The sequence below is a fragment of the Rhamphochromis longiceps genome, linkage group LG18 (assembly GCF_057381845.1).
Source record: "Rhamphochromis longiceps isolate RC_006_pf linkage group LG18, R_longiceps_female_GT1.1, whole genome shotgun sequence".
Classification (NCBI taxonomy): Eukaryota; Metazoa; Chordata; class Actinopteri; order Cichliformes; family Cichlidae; genus Rhamphochromis; species Rhamphochromis longiceps.
Genome location: NC_140574.1, coordinates 18,977,588 through 18,997,023, shown reverse-complemented (window position 1 = coordinate 18,997,023; position 19,436 = coordinate 18,977,588). Strand labels below are relative to the sequence as shown.

At 41.5% G+C, this 19,436-nt stretch overlaps 1 protein-coding gene across 3 annotated transcripts in view; it reads right to left on the bottom strand.

The window, feature by feature from the left end:
• LOC146648096 (A-type potassium channel modulatory protein DPP6-like) overlaps positions 1–19,195 on the bottom strand; it is a 107,306-nt gene extending 88,111 nt beyond the window's left edge. The window contains exons 1-2 of one of the 3 annotated variants that reach the window (XM_085389084.1): positions 17,961–19,195; positions 17,679–17,756 (exon numbers count right to left, since the gene is read on the bottom strand). In XM_085389084.1, coding sequence (XP_085245210.1) covers positions 17,679–17,735 — 57 coding nt within the window. In that variant the 5' untranslated portion in view covers positions 17,736–17,756; positions 17,961–19,195. The other 2 variants (XM_085389081.1, XM_085389085.1) reach the window with 2 other exon arrangements.
• Between the last annotated feature and the right edge of the window lie 241 nt (positions 19,196–19,436).

The following is a 19,436-nucleotide window of genomic DNA, read 5'->3' as shown; positions in this document are numbered from 1 at the left end:
TCAAGGTTAATAGTGCAAATGTAATAAATTGGAAATCTTGCAGTACAATAACAACTTCTGACTTAACGGGTAAAATGATGTCTGTTTGTTAAGAAAATCGTGACTGTCAAGTCGCCAGAAAAGAATTATCCATAAAAATGAGGTAATAAGCTTAAAGGAAGCAATGGTAGGTTATTTCTTTTTGTCCAGAGGCGTATAGGACACAGCCAGAGGACTATACCTCTATTTCCTGCAGAAAACAAGCAACACATTTCCTAACAACTCTGTCTTTGTGCAGACAGAATGTGAGATTCCAGCCAATCTGAAACCTTCTGTGAGTTTTCGCTATTTGGTGGAAGCATGGCTGATGCTACATAGCTAGATGGATATGAGTCTTCTTAGGCTGAAAAAAAGAGAAACCAGTAACACAAATGTTGTTTAGGGGACAAAATTGTCTGAGAGCTCTGCACTTCATGTTGTGTTTGTTTTCACAAATGAAAACAGAATGACACAAACACTTTGTGTTTTCGCCATAAATGAACCAGGATTCTTTTGCTTGTTAGGTGATTGCATAAACCACTACAGTTTGGAGGTACTGGGTGCTGTCGTCTCTAACAGGCACAAAGTCCAAATAGCCATCTTCTAATCTAATAGAGAAAGGCTGAAGTAGAGCATTTTGGTTTTTGTATGAGAAGCAATTTCACGTCATGGCTACAAGCAGACAAACAGTGAACTAATAAAAAGCATTGTGATGATGTACCTGTCATTAAATCTAAAAAGCACAGAACAAAGCCAAACACAATCCAGCAGGACTGAGCAGAAAAGCCATTCCAACAATGTTTCATAAACTGAGCCTTCTTATTATTTTTTCCCATATAGTACCACCTATCCAGGACTGGTTCTTGCTACTGCAGTGCCTTAGGAAACATTTGAACTCAACCTTGGATTAGCTGGTGTGTAACAAATGATTTAACTGCAAAAAGTGTGTGAGTGTGACAGGTCATCTGACTAATGTGTAAAAAATAAATAAATACAGACTGTGTTTTAATTCTATCCGCATTGAGAATATTTAATGATTATTAATAACTCTCTCTGCTGAAACCCTCCTGATGATTCTGCAGCTGTAAGTAACCCCATGAAGCTGCGATTATTGGATGAACTTTAAGGAAAGACTCCAATAAACAGCTGTAAGCAGCAAGCATCGCCTTCAGATTCCCCTGGGTTACATTAAATATTCGTCAAACTTATTAATAACCTGTTAAGACAGTTCTGGCTGTGCACCCGTCTGTGTGTCTAGATCACTGCAGCCTGACAGTAATATTTTGTTCAACTTTTAGATCCTAGTTCCCCGCTACAGCCTCTCTTTTGTAAAACCAACAATCCGACTTCTACAGGCAATCTGAGGAGTCGCCTGCACCCACACTGCAATTTATCACATGTGGCTTCAATTTATAATGCTGCAGGGAACATCTGTATGCGTAGCTTCCTTTTAGATCAGCTGTTTACTGTGACCGGTGTCTTTAACAGTGCTTGGGGCACATTAGTGGCATATTTTTAAGGTTGAACTATAAATTTTACAAAATATTTCTTCCTCTCCTTTGCGTCCCTTGTGCTGTTGAGGCTCCAGGCAGCTGCCTCGTTGAGCTGGCCCTCAACTTATCCATCAAAATCCACAGTGAGAAATTTCTAAATGCTAAAGGCTTGTGTGTGTGTTTGTGTGTTGGGAGGGGGATTAGGGTCATGGTTGGGCCAAACACCCTCTTCATGAACCTCTCAAAAATGGGTCAGACGCTTATGTTTTGTCACTTTCTATAACCACAACACTGCTGTGGTGCTGTTTGCAGTTTCAGCACCACGGTCAGCACCATGCAACCCATCAGCGGCTCTCTGCAGACAGATATGAAACATATGGAGCAGAAAGTGTTGATTTTTAAGTCAAATCATCATCACGGTCACCTGAAGCACGTCGAGCTTTAATGCTACCATTGCTAGTAGTGGAAGAGATGAATGTTTTTTAAAAAAACACTGCAACACAAGCAGAAGCAACATAATAATGGAAGACTGCGGCTGCCACAGAATATAAACCAAGCTTTTGAAAGTTTCTTCAACATCTTTTAAAAGTGAAAGCTTCAGGGAGGCCTGTTGGGGTCTGAATGAGAGTGTTTGAAGAATTACTGTCCAAAATGTGCATAATTGTGGCTTTATGCATGCAAACAACAAAGAAAAAACTCATTTCTTACGTCCTCATCCTCCCGCAGGCATTTTTTGCGGTACTGGACGTGAGGTCTCCCATCGAGGAGTTGCTGAGGGGTCTTCGCTGCGTTTTCCTCGTCTGCAACCTGTCCACCAAGAAGGTGGCTGGCCTCAGGTGGGTGCGGAAAGGAATTGGTGGTATTGATCTTTCCGGTGAATCTCTGGTACAGCGAAGCCATAATACTGGTCCGGTTCAGATAAAAAAAAAAAAACAACAAAAGCAACTTACAGCATGTCAGAGTCACAAGCAGGTCTCGTCTGATTGTGTGGCTTGGACAGTCTGTTTGGTTTATTTGCGCTTCGAAGAGAACCGATGGCAGGCAGCCAGCTTTCACCTCCGGGATGGAGCAAAAAAAAAAAAAAAAAGGACGAGGTGAAGACACTTGGCTAGTAAATAAGCATCTGTGGATAGTGTGGATGACTCACGGCGTTGGAGTGTTAGACCAATATAAAGCCGGATCATTCGCAGCCGTGTCCTTTTAGCTTTGCCCAGGCGCACGGCAGACTGGTGGGCTGTAGGTGTCAATAGTTGCTCTCTTCTGTATTCACGACACGTTGTCTCCCCTCTTCAGTTTCCTGATGCCTCCTTTCAGAGAGATGGCAGGCGGATGCGCTGAGTTTCCATCAGATATTCGATCATCCAGATGACTCCGAGTGATTGTCCACCTCCCCCCGTCCAAAAACAAACAAAAACAAACGAGCAACAGATACTGATTCGACTCTTCCGGCTATGTGTATACCGGACTGACCTCACATATGAAAAGTGTGAAGGACGCAGAGAGCCCGACGGTACTCACCGCAGACGCGCTCTGCATGTGAAGTGACCATCGCTGTGAGAGCAGCTTTACTGTAGCACTACTGTCACTGCACTTCTTTGTGCACTGCTTTGCGCGCAGAAATGCGCCAGCGATGCACAGATTCGCTTGTATAGACTTCGATGTGAAAGCGCAGAATAAGAAGCCTCTCTTATTTATGATTTCATGAGCGAGGTTGTAAAATTGCCTCTCATGTGACTGCGTATGGTCCCAGGACGGAGCTCTAGTGCCTCTCTGTGGCGCGCTGGATTAGGACAGGCTGACCAAACGCCTCTTAAGATGTGTACTCCACATGTGACACAACAAAGAGGGAAGTTCTTTCTTTAAAGATAGAAAACAGAAAATACTTTGAAGCACAGCATATATTTGAGTCACACAACTGGATAAAATAAAAGGAATATATATTTAAAATGTGTACAAACGTGGTTAAACGTATCCTTTGCAGCTTCTTAGAGCCTGATGAAAACCTTTCTTGAAAGCCCCTCTACATGCAGTGCCACAAACCATAAAAATGCCCCTTCCCTACTTCAGCCCAATATTTTCATTCAGTTCACAACCACAAGTGTTATTCAGCTCATAACACTGCAGGTGATTTCATGCTTGAAATACTCACAGAGGCCACAGCAATGCAGCTCTGGTAAATGCAGAATATTGGCTTATATGCAACGGAGGGAGGGAAAGGCTCTTGGGTCAAAGTGTTCAAATCTCTGCCATTCCTGTCAAGAATGCCACAGGCCAACACGCCATGGCCTCTCACTCAAACTATCACCCAACTGGTGCTGAGCTGTATTTCTGGGAAATAGGTCATCTTCAGAGGGGTACAACTTCAAAGCAGCACTAAAGCGCAGCTCCAAACAGCTCTGCACACACTCTGCTGAATACCGCCGTTTTGCCTCTCTCATTAAGTGAAATCAAGTTCATTTGGCAATCATTTGCAAAGTGTTATCAAGGTGAACTGACTAGAGTAGTAGAAATGAAAAAGGTCTATCTTGAACTCTGAATAAAGAGTGAGTTTCAATTAAATTTCTTTTATAAATGGTGAGTTATCTCGAGTCCTGAAAGAAATGCTGAAGGCTCATTGATTCGTGGCTTGAATTATGAATACAACCCGATTAATAGTAAATCTATCTGGAATACAGAATTTTCATTTCAAATGTTTGGCCATTTACAAAACAAAACAAAATAAGGATAGTGGACGTTACTCCCCATTCTCCCCTTCCTCGTGAGTTTGACTCATTTTTTCCTTTGACTCCAAGTATGATTCAAAAAGTAATGAACTTTGTTTGATGCTTTGTCTACCTCGTAATTGGAGTTTCAGCAGAAACTTGTGCTTTGGACTGAACATCTCTGGGCTTCCAGCAATCTCTCGCCTTCCACAGTGGCTTGCCTCGGTCCTTGTCATTTGTTTCCCTAGTTCATAAATGCCTTTTCCTGGGTCTGCGCACCCCTTGGGAAATAGGCCTGAGTCACTTGACATCAATCCCAGCCTCTCTGATAGATGTCTTCCAATCTCCCTCACCTTGTTGGGGAGCTATTGTGAACTGCCTCACTGCTTTAAAGCTCCCCTCAGGACAGTGCCGGGGAGCCCGGGCTCAGCTTGACTCCCCTATCGCCTCCACACAGACACAGCAGATGACTGGAGCTACGCCTTTCCCTGCTCCCACAAACACCACTGCAGTCAAGCTCTGCATTACAGGTGGTAAAAATTTGAAGAAGCATATAATAACCAGGTATAATGACAATGATAGCTGCAGTAAAACCTCTGTGGGTAGCTAATGGTACTGTTGGAGACAGTGCAAGCTAAAGCTTACCTCCCTTGTGATATGGAACATCGTAATTATATTTCAAACACGTCACAGATGCATTTTATTTCAAATGATACGATGCACTTTGGTGCACTTTATGACGCTGTGAGTGATGGCTTTATGAAGCTCCGCCATGCAGTAAACTCCCTTCAGTGAGTTTATTTTTTAATTCCAGTGAGGGACTGACACACCAACTTTGCCAGAAATTTTACTAACTGAATGCACAGATGTTATTTTATTATATGAGGACCAGAGGGAAGTCATTATTTTTTCTCCTCCTAGAATGAAATGAAACAACGCCAAAAACTGGTGATCATGTTCTGCGCAGAGAGGCGGAAAACTCTGAGGCAGCCTGAAGGTAAAAAAAAAAATCCCACAATAGCATTAAACATTATTAGCAAGAAAGACTAGAGGGAAACCAAGAAATCTGAGAGAGAAAAAGGAAAGTAAATCTTTTTATAATTGCACACACACACAAAAAATCATTTTAATGTTTGCTCTTTTCTGTTTTAGATCTCCTGGCTTGGAAATTTTTAAGAATTAAGTGTTTTTGATCTTATTTTCTTAAAGTTTGACATCTTTAAAAATATGTACAACAAAGGTAAGCTGGATATTAAGCTGCACAGCAACACTATCACGCATACTGTTATTTCTATTACCATAAACAGGATACCATACAGTACATACTGTAGTGTGGTGCCTATATAAATTTAGTTAATCACTCACAATGGCAATATTAATGTATTTGTATGAAGTGAAATGCCACTGCAGCCCAACATCTTTCCATCAGCATTCCACACAGCACAACAAAATGACACAAATTAATTGGATGGAAGAGGAGACCGATCAATCAATCGATGTTTTGCGGGTGTGCAGTAATATCTAATTTCCTCTGAACATCACTCAGCTGAACAAGGAAATTGCTGAACCCCTTTACATGCATGTAAGAGAGAACAGATTCAGTTACAGCCCATCATAATCACATTTTTCCACCATTCTCCATTCGGCATTAGCTGGACACTAGTGATTTCTCTCGATGCTGTGCTGGGACAACCATGACAACAAGTTTCTTTATCACCCCGCTGCCGGTGTCGGATTACATGCCCCGTTTCACTGTGGCCTGGGCACATACATTTTATCTTGAAGCTCTTCTCGAGACAGTCCATTACCCAGCTGTAAATAGCTTGCTCTCACATCGATTAAAAATCATCACAAATACACTTGTGTACATCAAATTTGTCCAATTATCAGAAGCAGTCTTCAAGAAGGAATTGCACGCCGTAACTCATTAAAATGCCTCCAGATCAAATGTTTTCAGGCTGCAAGACACGTCTCCTCGGGGGAGCACAGAACAGAGGGAATAGATGTCGGTGAAGATACTGCATGAGGTGAAAGGGGCAGATTTGTGGCATCACTGTAACAACAACAGCAGGTCAGCCACAGTTTGGTGCGCACTTAGCAGCATTGTCAACAGTTAGGACAGAACATCCACACAGCAATATATCGTATAAAAGCATTAACTCACATCGTATGTATAAACTCTGGCCTCAAACGTGCATGTTTTTATTAAAACACCTTAAACACATTTCCTTCACAGCATGGATTACCCCAGTCACGTGACTTCCAGAGGCAAAGCTTATCAAATGAATGAAGGAAAAGCAGATGCCTGTTCACTCACTTGCAATGTAATTCACAGATGAAAAAATAGTGGGAAAAGAAATCAGAGAGCTAATTAATCAAACGGACGTATTGGAACGATTATTATAATACACACACTGATGCTGCGATGCACTGCACATATTGGTATTTGTTTACACAGGGATCATGATTTTTGTAGCTTATTGTCATGCAAAGTGTGAAGTCTTTCAGCATTTCTGTATTGTGATACCACAAGAGACAGACAGACAGATAGATCGATCGATACATGGATAGATCGATCAGCCATTACTCACAGGGTAGAAACATCTTTCTCCATCAGTGTTTATCAAAATTGAATTGTGTGTCACTGAAAGCCAAAGTCTGTGAGACTGCAGAGTCTCACAGTCCTTATCATTGAATTACACCCTAAGACTACGTTACAACACTTGGCTCATTTCGGGCCATGTAACAATGGTCACTTCAATTACTCTTGGCTGCAAGTACTGCATTCATTACACTTCTGGTCCGCTGCACAGAAGAAGGAAGCTGCTACAAATCACTGACACATATTTAGTCTCATATAGGTAACACTTTATGTGTGAATCATTTGATGACCTTCCTACTGTAAATTCACATAAATGGAAATATTGTCATTTCTAACCTGTTCTAAGCCCTTATTTGCCTGCATAAAATCCATTCCCTGAGTGAAACTAGTTGAGGATGTGTCCCATTGGAAGGGGAATATTATTTTTTATGGAGAGCTGACTCTCCCAGTGTATTACAAGTGAAGGGAAGCTATGCACTGAGCCCAAATTGAAATGGCAGCAGATAAGTCACTGAGGAAATGGAGTTTAATGCTGGCTGATGCTGTAGAATAGACTGTGGTTTGAGGGGGAGCAGCAGACTACAGCTGTGGATTGTGGCGGCGGCAGATGATGGGGAGAAGAAAGAGGAAGGAATCGAAGGGGGAGATAGGAAACAGAGAAACCAAACTAGAGCATGTCACTATAAATTTACTGTCAAATGTGTGTTTGGGTGCGGATAGAAAGATAGTGTGCACAGCAAAACGAGAGCTGAAAATGGATTATGACAAATGAATTGAAGGAGTTTATGGTATGAGACATGCAAGGCTTAATGCAAACTGCCCTGCACAAGTTATTGATTGGTATGACCCTTCTGGTCATTTATTATTCCACGTGGCACAAAATGTAAGTGTATTTGTGATCTGGAGTGCTGCACAAATCTAAACGCTGCTCTGCAGGAGAGAGTTTTAGAGCTACGGGCGTTCCTTTCTCTAACTTCCAGAAAGCTACAATTTACATAATTTTAATTGCTCAAGAACACCAAAGTCGCACAGCAACTTCTGCTCGTCATCAATCTCCCTTGTAGCCCATTTGCATGCAAACATGAGAGCAGTAAACTGTCAGCATTTAATCTAATGAGTTGACCTCAAAGTCAAGTCTGGAGGATTTTCACATAAGCAAAGATTAAGCAAAGAAAAGGCAATGCAAAGCAGTCGTTTTAAAACATCTAATATGGCACTGCAATCATACTTTCATACCTAACTTTTCCTCATAGTGAGCAGCTGAACTGAAGTCATTATGTGGTAACATCACAAAGATTAACAATGAGGCGCAAGGTATTCTCCACAGTGTATGCAGCCAGCCATTCATTAGAAGTCGCCTCTTGAAAGAAAATTAAAAGTGGTAAGCATTTGTCCATCAAGATCCTGGCAGAGGGGAGATGAGGACCCGCCGCTCTCTTCCTGCCTGTCCAGTTGTTATCAAAAACAGCCAGCAGCCTGTTCTGTCAGTAGCAGGAGGCTCACCCACAAACACAGACATTCCCCCACAGCGTGTCATGCATGCTAAAAGGGCCTCTTACCCTTCTGGAAGGAGTGCTGGTGTCTATCTTCAGCTGGGTGGCTATGAGGACAGACATGGTGAGAAGTGCCACTTGCCTTCCCCTCTCGCTGTGCTCACACCTTTGTGCTGTGAAGTTGGGGCTGCTGGAGGTGTCTGAGAATTCCTCCCCCCCACCCCGCCAACCTCCTCCCCTTCCCCTCCCTTCCCCTACAGCTAAGAGAAAGGATGACCTGGGGGTCCGGGAGCCCAGCGAGAACGCCTCCCTCTCTACTCGCCGGGTGAATCAATCACAGACACTGGCATCGTTTCCAAAGAGGGGGGCGGAGGGGGGCGGGAGAGGTGGTGGTACAGGCTCCTCCAAACGTTACTTATCTCTGCCACCCTTACTCCCTCCCTCCCTGGCTCGCTCGCTGCCTCAACTCCTGCACACAAATATGCTTAAACTCTCTCGACAAGACTTTACTCAGCAAAGGTGGAGTTGAATAGTGTAAGTAAATCTCTCTCTCTCTCTCTCACACACACACACACACACACACACACACACACTAGCATGTAAATAATAACATGTTCCTCAACATATTAGTAACAATATTGCCTGCTAGGCCTTTTTCTCTTTGAGAGTGCGTGTGTGTGTGTGTGTGTGTGTGTGTGTGTGTGTGTGTGTGTGTGTGTGTGTGTGTGTGTTCAATGTGTGTAAATATTACCAAGAAATTGATCATTTCACTCAGCATTGCAGCTGGGTTGTGATTAAGCACAAGTAATATTTATGCTTCCTGTCTTCTCTATCATAAAATACAACTCCGCCCACCTGCCCAAACACACATGCACACACACACACCCATCAAGCTACACTGACAGGACAGAATCCTGGCACAGGCAACACTACTGCAGATTTATTTATGTAGCATTTGTACCTCCCGTAATGAATCCCAGGGCTGAGACTGAGTAACCAGCTTATTTAACCGAACCGTAGCACTAAGCCACAAGACAGTAGCGACGAAATGGCTTTTATAAAACTAGAAGAGGTGATATTTCTAAGTGAAAAGCCAAACTGCCCTCTCCTTCTGCATCTAGCCCGGCTGAATATGACAAAAGCCAGAGGCAAGACGCCCTAAGAGGACCGTCACGGACAGCATGAATGGCAAAGTGTTCATAACTCATTCATTTAAAATGGCACACAGCAGGATCCAAGCGTAGTAAATCACAAGGCCACTTCTCACACCCAGGCTTGATATGGACTCGGGGTTTGAATTATATCCTTGTGTCGATGCTGTCCAGCATTTTGCTTGTGTGTGAACTCAGGATGCTGAAGTTGTGTGAACATCAAAATTGTAAACAGCGCAACGTCACTAAAGCGCTAACGCTGCCCTAACTTTTACACTTCACAGATGAAAGAACATGTTAACTAATTCGACGTTCGTGAGCAGAAGGTGACCTTGACAGTTTGTCAGTGGGCAAGTGACTAAAATAAAGTTTCATGGATGGTGGCATGTATTACACCCTGTGGTAAGCCCTGGTTTGAGGTTTCACGGTGGTTCATAAATACTTGCATTAAAAGTCAGCTACATTTCTTTTTGACCGTGACTCATGAGCCTGTTTGAAGCTTCCCCCGCAGCTGCAGCAGTTTATCTCTAATGGCCGCCGGGTTTCGGCTCATACTTTACATGTTTGATTTGCACACAGACAACAACTCCGCAGCAGCAGCTGATGAATTGCAGCGCTTATTTAAATGTAGGCAGCATAATCACTGCACGCAAGACGATCAACGTTTAAATTAAACCACAACAACAGAAAAGAAGAACAGCTGCGCTTGTTTAGGCTTTTTTTCTTCTTCATGTTAACAGGACCCGCATTTAAGGCCACTCTACACTGAGGATAAAGATGAACTGTAGTTCACACACGCCACAGGAGATGAGGTTTCATCAAAGAGAGTAATTGCTCTGGTGACTTTACCAAAGGATAATAAAGTCTTTCAAGTTCATAGAAGAAATGGCGGTTGTAGTTATAGCTGTTTCTGTTAACAAGCTCATTTTATGCCGTGACATTTCCCCAGGGTCCTTTAAACAAGCCCCTGATTGGTCATCTTCTGCGTTCATTTTTCTTACATTTACAGCTATGACATGCACTCCTATGATTATGAATAATGCTGGCTCACAATAAGTCACTGTAATTGCAATTAGTATAAAAGGTCAACGTGGTTATTGCTGTAGAGCACAGAGGTGACGTAGTGTTTTATCACACCGACAGAGCATTAACCACGCACAGCTTGAAAACTTATAGCACTGCTTATATTTACTTACAGAGTCCGTCCATTTGTCAGCGTCTGCTGATTTCACAGAACATGAGCAACCATCAACATATTTTAAGAGCCGATGTCAAAACACAATCATTAATAACGTCTACAATTGATAGCACGCAATAATATTCAGGAGACATTAGTTTATTGCGTATAAATCGCAATGACAGTTTGCATTTCTGTGTTTTTAAATCACATATATCAGCATGGTGAAGGGACTTCTGTGATACACATATGGGCCTCCAGATTCAGTGAGAAAACAAGATTTAGCATTCAGCCCAGTGGAGATAATGAAATCATCAGTTTATGTTTTGGTTTGTGTGGAAGTGTCTGCTGCAATGGTGTATCCAGCTTCTTAATTGAATTTTTATACCATAATTTGTCTGGTAATACCGAAACAGCTCCACAGTTGTGGTCAGAAGGACATAACAGCTTGATGATGTCATCAGACACAGTTACAGAGGGGAGGACACATACATAGGCAAATATGCATGCTCATACAAACCTTATCATACCTGAGTGTTTTAGCATTGCACACAGAATTTTCTGGTAATTGTTTGATTTTTTTTTTTTTTTTAATCTCTGCAGCAGTGTTGAAAATGTTTCTCCTTTCAACCCACGTACAGTTGTGGTCAGAAGTTTAGATATAGACATCATGGCCATGAATGTCATTGAAATTTGGTGCTTTTAACAAATTCTTTGGGCTGTTATTTTTACAGGATGGAAAGTTTCTACTTCTCAGCATAAAAAGGATTTTTTACAGCATTCATTGGACTGACCAATACTCTCCAAATAAGAGAGTTGTAGATTTCCACAAGTGAAGAAAGTATCCTGGAGCCATTTCTAGTTAACTCCAGATTACAAGATCAGGTCAAACAATTGTACATAAGTTGAAGTTATTTGGATGGTTAACAATGATCTGGAAGAAGATCCAATTCCCTCTCACTCAAATGAGAGGGAATTGGTTTGCAGTTTTATGATAAACAAAGGAACAACCAACAATGAAGCCTGCCATGAACTGGAAACTGCTGGAACATTAGTGTCACTGTCCACAATAAAAGAAGTTTCACCTGACCGTGGACTGAGAGGGTGCCGAAGCTGGAATTTCCAGTTGTCAACACAGACAAGCCAAATTCATCTGGAGAAAGGTTTTGTGGTCAGACAAGACAAAGATTAATCTATTTGGCTACAATGTGGCTGTCAAGCATGGTGGTGGTAGCATAATGCTCCGGGGCTGTATTGCTGCCAGTGGTGGTGCTGGTACACTGCACAAAGTGGAAGAAATAATGAAGGAGGACTACCTCAAATCTTTAACTTCACTTCAAGTCAACAGCTAGATGTTTGAAACTTGGACATGTTTGGGTGTTCCAACAGGACAATGATCCCAAACAAATATCAAAACTGGATTTAGAATGGGTAAAACAGGCGAACATTACATTTCCGGAACAGCCTTCCCTTCTTGTTTTTTAAAGTCATTGAAGATGTTTGCTGTTCAATCATTCCACCCTAAAAGAGGAACACTTCAAAGAAATCCTTAAAAGCCCCAATATTAAAAGGACATTCATGCCCATGATAGGATATGTAAACTTCTGACCACAACTGTACATGGACTGAAAGAAGTAATGTTTTCAACACGGCTGCAGAGATAGTATTTCACAACTACAGGATAAAATTCTGTGTGAAATCCTAAAACGCTAACATTCAGGTGTGAAAAGGTGCGCATAAGCATGCATGTTTGCCTCTATACGTGTCCTTCACTTCACAACTTGGTGTCTGATAACAGCATCAAGTGCAGTGCAGCTCTAATTTTGACCTTCAGCCAGACCACGGCACCTATCCCTGACACTCCTCCCTGTGGATTCTAAAGATTCATGCTGCTGTCCTTGGTATGCACTTCGTACACGCTTCAGTTTGAGTTCAGGCTACAACACCAGTGCAAAGATATGAATAGAGAAAACATCATTATTCGTCAGAATAGGAATGAATCTGGGAATATCTGTGTGTCACACTATGATGTGTCTTTATCAGCAAGTGGCTTCACTACAGGCAGAGTACTATCAGGTCATCTGTCACAGGTGACAGGAACAGATGAACCCTGCGCCCCAGGGAGCAATGCAAGTGCAAGATTGTGTCCAGGATGAAGAGCTTTAGGTGCTCAAAGGTGGCCGGGAGCTGCAAAACCTGGACAGCTTTTATAAACATGGTTCTCATCTACAGCAAGCCTTCCCTGGGGAGCCTAATCGCAGCATAGCAGTTAGTGGTGAAAAATGACTGCTGCTGAATGGTGTCTGTTGCTTCTGGGCATCCCTGGTTGTTTCTGTCTCCGAATTTCATTTCATTGAACAATGTGCTATTGTTTGCAACAGCATTATCACTTTCAAAGCAGTCATTGGATAAAATAAACAGATGGTATCAAAATGTGCACAGAAAATGTGTGTGTGTGAGCGCATCAGGAAAATGAAAGTCATTTTATAATGGTTACTACTGGCTGCGGGCAGCAATACAAACATTTTAAGCAGGCGATTCAAAGTGCAATGGTTCAATGCAGAAATACTGAGGGCTCACTAGATGAATACAGAATGCTTTTGAAAGGCATTTCATCCTTATTCCTGCTGCATACAAATCATTTCAGTGAAAGTTTGTCTGTACAATTTTACTCCAGGGAACCTTAACATTCAGCTCAGGGTGCCAGTGTATCCTTGACACACACACACACACACTTTCAAACAGCGCTGATACAAGCTCACTCAAAACTAACACGATCAAACAGATGAAAGGTACAATCGTGTTGCTTACTAACACACAAAACTACACTTGAGTGGTAACATGCTGTATGACCCCCGCAGACAAATTTATAATGCCGTCTTACAAACTCTTTTAAACTCTCTGCTAAACCTCAGAGTGAAACAACAGAAATTTTATCTGGGAAAGAGAAAGCAATGCCAGCTGACTGTCTGACTGCCTCTCTTAGTTAATGCAAATAAAGGAAGTCTAGACTCAGGGGAAAGCCACTGGCCTCAAAAACGTCAGTCAGCGAGCAGCACCAGAGGCAGACGGCACCACAGATGAGACAAGATACGGTGAGGCAAAAAAAGAAATATATTTTCTGCTCTGTGGTGTAAAGTAAAAAAAAAATACCAATGATTCAACTGGGGGCATGTCTAAGCATAAATACATGATGCTGAGTAACCATTCCATCAGATGTAAATGATTCAAAAATGATGAATGAAAAGGTTTTCGCTCCAAATTTGCGACAGAGCAACGATATGTGCGACAAGATTAGAGTCCTAAAATAATTCAGGAAATTTAAATTAAGCAGGTTCGTGTGACAGCCTTGTTTCCACAATGCTCTGTGGGATTTGTGCATCCTCGTGGGGGAATGTTTCATTATGAAGCCAGTAATGGATGTGATCTCTACAAGTAACAAACATCAACAGCAGCTGAAGCAGCATTCAGACTGACAACAAACACTGCAGAAGCTTAATATAGTCATGAATATAAGTATAGAACTCCCTAATGTGGTGACACTTTGTGACCTTTTATTGGACACAAAATTAGAGAATCCTGGAGGAGAATGATGCATTTTGGTAATACCAACAAATCGAAGCCTTGTATGTGTGTGTGTGTGTGTGTGTGTGTGTGTGTGTGTGTGTGTGTGTGTGTGTGTGTGTGTCAGAGTCCATTTCAGACCAACAACTACAGCTTCTTTCTTATATAAACAGCAAAATCTCTTCTTAATATTTTACCTTAAACAAAATCATAGCCAACTGCACCTCAGTTATTTTGAATGTAATTCATTTTCAATAGGGATTTTGAAAGATAGCGTAACATTAGTCTTTTATATTTGAATTGTGTCATAGATACAGTATTGCACAAAAGGTTTGAGCCACCCCAATTCTCTTGATATTTTGCTACAATAATGGGAAGTAGGAGAAGCGATTTGTTGAAGCTTGTGTAAACATAAAGGAAAACACAGAATTTGAGGTTAAATCAGAGTTTATACTATTCTGAAAAACTTGAAAGTCAGTATTTCTTATGACCACTTTTATTGTTCAGCATAAACTCTCTTAGGCAAACTTTCCCTTCACTTCTTTAAGTAGTCTTTAGGAATAATTCCAAGCTCTTCTTTGTTCTGTTCTCTGTCAAGATGACACTGTTTCTACAATGCTGAGCTCCACTCTCTGGGGAGGCCAATCCATGACTTATAGAAAACCACACAATGGAACACTATCCAGTATGCTTTTACTACACTGGGTTTGGGGTCATTTTAATGTTGAAATATGAAGCTGCTACTAATTACATGCTGTCCATATGGTGTTGTGTGGTTGATCAAAATCTGATGATACTTTTACGCATTAATAATTCAATTAATTCTGACAAGATCGTCAACACCACCATGGCTCATTATGGTGCAAATACATCCCAAAGCCATGACAGAATCGCCACCTTGTTTCATGGCATGTCTCCTTCACTGATGATGATTTGACAGCTTTCAAATTTGGATTCATCACTTCTTCAGAGTTTTTACCATTGATTTTCAGCCCAGTTCTGGGGTAATCTGGCATACCTCAGCCTTTTCTCCCTGTTTTGCTTCCTTAAGAATGACTTCTTGACAGCCAACCTTCCACTGAGACCACCTCTGATGAGTTATGTTTTGGCATTTCCTATAGATTCAGCTAAAAACATGGGAACTGGGTTTGTTTTTGCAACAAGCTCCTAGTAACAAAGAGTCTAGAGATACAATTTAAAATTGGCTCCCAGAGTTAGGGTGCGTTTTCCGTGCTTGAATAATTTATATATCAGTGTTAAGTGACTTAAAAATCAAGCAAATGAAAAAAAGAGTTGTCTGAAAATGATCAGGTGCAAGGACTGAAAAAGGTTGAAAAAGCAGCCAGTGCCCAAATAAAAATGTTTAAAGACCTTCAGAAAACCAGGCGCACTATTGCTCAAGACCACTTAAAAAAAATGACAACAAAGGTCTCCTCGAGACAAGACTCCTCGGTAGCAAAATATTAAAAAATTAGGAGTAGATCAAGACTTTTTCACAGTAGTGTTTTAAAACCACAATAATCATGTAGAGTAACATTTCATATTGTTACAGTCCTCATGCTTCCTGATTGGATGGGAGTGTAAGGTTTAAATACAGTAGCAGAAGACCTTTGACTCTGACACTAACATAATTGCATTAGTTGAATGTTTTATTATATTTTTATTAGGTTCATAAATACCCTTAAAAAGCTAGTTAGTAATTAATACCATTATGAAATAAAAGGAGGAGGAGGAAAGGGAAAAGAAGATGAGAGCAAAAAGGGAAATGAGAATAAGAATGTAGATTCTGACAGTAAGTCACTGTTAATATGAGCTCTCTTATTCTCAGGCCAGAATCACACCAACCAAATCAGGTTTAATGAATTTTAGTGCAGACATGTCTGCATTTTCTCAAAATTATTCTGTCCTCAGAGAAGGGTAGGCGGCTTGGATTGCCAAGGCCGGACTTAATGATTTCCCTTTCTATGCAAATTGTCCACAGATTATGGTAGAATTTAATAGGTTGTGTCTGGGAATCCTTAATAAGTAAAATACTGGTCACAGAAGCTTCAAGGCTTTGGGGCTTTCACGGCACTGAGCTGTAAGCGGAGCTGTCAGCAGAAATATGAGAAATATGGAGTGTACAAAAGGTATAGCCTCTCTTCACAGTGGAGAAATTTGTTTAAGTAAAAGTGACTGGAGTCCAGCAAAGCCTGAGTAATGAGAGAAAAGTCTGTCAACATTCCAGCAGGCTGCTGAAGCTTGGCAGAGAAGCCTCATGTTGACTGAGTATGTGCTTCCAGCAGGTGGCAGACTAACTCCAGCGTGAACCAACGTGAGCACAAGGGAACGATATCAAGACACTGTTTAATCTAAGACTAAAAGATGAGTGAATCCACACAGAAACTGGGAAATAATCCAGATTTATTAGGATTAAATTACACACTATTGTATCAAAGAAAACATGCACAGCAATGCAGCACAAATGTGATTAAATTAATGACAGAGAGCCGATTAGGCAACGACACCACCAAGCTTTCCACAAACAACACACATGAACAATCCTTAATCTGAAACTTAAAAGAGCATTTTTAAACGAGTGTACTTTGCTTGTAGCACTGTGGGTAACATTCATCTATAAATAGTCTACTACAGCCTGTGATCTTTAAACCTTTTTGGGGATGACATGCCCCCTAGAGACAGACAAATTTGTCACAATTTAAATATTTCACAGCTCCTCTACAGAGAATCACAGGACAGGGAAACGCATTTTGTCCTCACTGAAACCACAATCAATGCACCCCGAGGTGTAATGCAAGTTAACTTTGGCTCCAATATGCGGCTGCTGCTCGGAAGTGATGTTAGGCAAGTGCTGTTGCTGGGGAATTACAGGACAGGACAAGTCAGAAGAGATGTATTTTTATTGTCTGTTGATTTCATGTGTTTCCTTGTTTGAACTCTGAGGGTGTAAGCCACTGAGCTATAAAGGAAGATGGAGTAAAAACATTTGAAATTAGAGTTGAATATAAAATCATAAACAGTCTTCTCATGGAGAAGCTGTGGATGGATTTGCAGACATTTTATCAGATTATTTGGCATCTTTAATCTTAACTTCTAAAGTGAGGCAACATTTTGTGAGCGTCTTTGGCTCCCTACAATCAGATGCACATTCTTTATGACACCTACTGTTTCCAGAACAATCCTCGTGAGCTGAGTGATTCTATACTTAAATAAACAGGTGGAAAACTACCGAAAGGGAATCAAGATACTGCACCCAGAAGACAGCTACACCTCTGCATCTCAACAACATGTAATAGGAACCCGATCGTCTTCTTTTACAGTTCGGTCCACAGGACTTAAAGAGGGGGAGGGGGTCACCTCTTTACGCATCGGTGGGCTTTAAAAAAAAGTGCTCAAACAATTCTGCACAATCTGGTAGATTTTAATAGTTAAGGAAAGTAATGTTACTTAAAATAAGGAGATTTAAAATATAAGTTACCTTGTCTGCCTTGATGGAGCCTCTGCGATAGTTTCCTGCACCTGCAGATGAGTTCATGGTCCCATAAATAGAGATAGTCTGCAATACAAAATATTCACCTGAAGTCGCCTGAACAACCAACTTTCATCTCTCTCTCTCTCTCAGCTGGTAATCACGAGGATCTCCGCGCTTGTTGTCTAAAATCGTAGAGCCAAAGGTGCCCAATGTGCCTTTTCGCCGATAAGTGCATGCGTCTCAGCTACAGCTGTTCCAACAATGTGCTCCAGATTAAGCGTCACCCACCTGTAGTAAGGCTATTTAAAAGTGTTGTCCAATGGTAAATCAAAGCTCTTTGTGCGCAGCCTCGCTTCGGAGATAGTGAATCCCCTCGGGGGTTGCCGGTTCGAGCCCCGGCTCTGACAGTCTCGGTCGTTGTGTCCTTGGGCAAGACACTTCACCCGTTGCCTACTGGTGGTGGTCAGAGAGCCCGGTGGCGCCAGTGTCCGGCAGCCTCGCCTCTGTCAGTGCGCCCCAGGGTGGCTGTGGCTACAATGTAGCTTGCTATCACCAGTGTGTGAATGGGTGGATGACAGGTTGTGTAAAGCGCTTTGGGGTCCTTAGGGGCTAGAAAAGCGCTATACAAATACAGGCCATTTACCATTACAAAGATGTAAAGCAGACTGTTTATCGGCAAACTGCACATGCGGGTTTTTTGTTGGCCATCTTATCTACGCTTTTCTGAAAGTTACGCCCCACGTAAGCGAGCATTTCAAGGATGGGTCGTTTCTGAGAGCTAATTTCACAGCAGTATCTAGCTCATGACTACACTGGGAGCTTTAGACTTAGCTCTCACAACCTTTTTATGAGTTGCCGGGCGCGTCTGACGCGGTTATTAGTTGGACAAAGGTGCGTAATTTGACCTCCGCCGGTAAACTTCCGCATCGAGCTGCAATTAGAAGCTTTTAGCCGTCAGAGTTGATCAAAGGCGAAGCTGTGTCGCCCTCCAGCCACTCGGAGTTTAATTTTTTTTTTTTTTAATTCAGCGGGCCTAATGAGGAGGGGGATGCAAAAGAGTTCATTACAGAAAGTAAAGTGTGAATTTAGTAAAACCACGGGGAGCTAAGTGGCGGCGCACTCTGCAAATACTAATGATGCTGGGCTGGGGAGTCTGCTGCAGCTAATTAGACGAACGTAGGACAGACCTTTCTTTTTGTGAGAAGAAAAATGTTGATATTTATTTAAATAATTGTGTTTAAATTCTGTAAAGGCACTGCTTTGTTGCACTAGTTTCTTCGGTAAACAGTTGGTAAGTAGCTGTAATATGAGTGGACAACCTTTACTGCAAATAACAGAGTTGTAGAAAAGTAACATGTTACACCTAAAGGTGCACAGTTTGGGTATGACAGTTCACAGGTGGGAAATTGCAAAATAGTTGCAAAGTTACTACTTGATATAACCTGCTATTTACAAAAAGTCAGAAGAATTTCATTTCACTTCAAATTTGACATAAAATATTTGTTTTGCAGGGTGACCTTTCCATTGTCTGACTCTCATTCAAGACATTTCCAGAAAAAATGTCCATATATTCCAGAAAAAAAAAAAAAAAAAAAAAAAAAAAAAAATATATATATATATATATATATATATATATATATATATATATATATATATATATATATATATATATATATATATATATATATATATATATATATCTGCACCATGGACGGCAGCCAGGCAGCTCTGTGGTGGTGTTAATGGAAGAACAGGCAAGGGGGC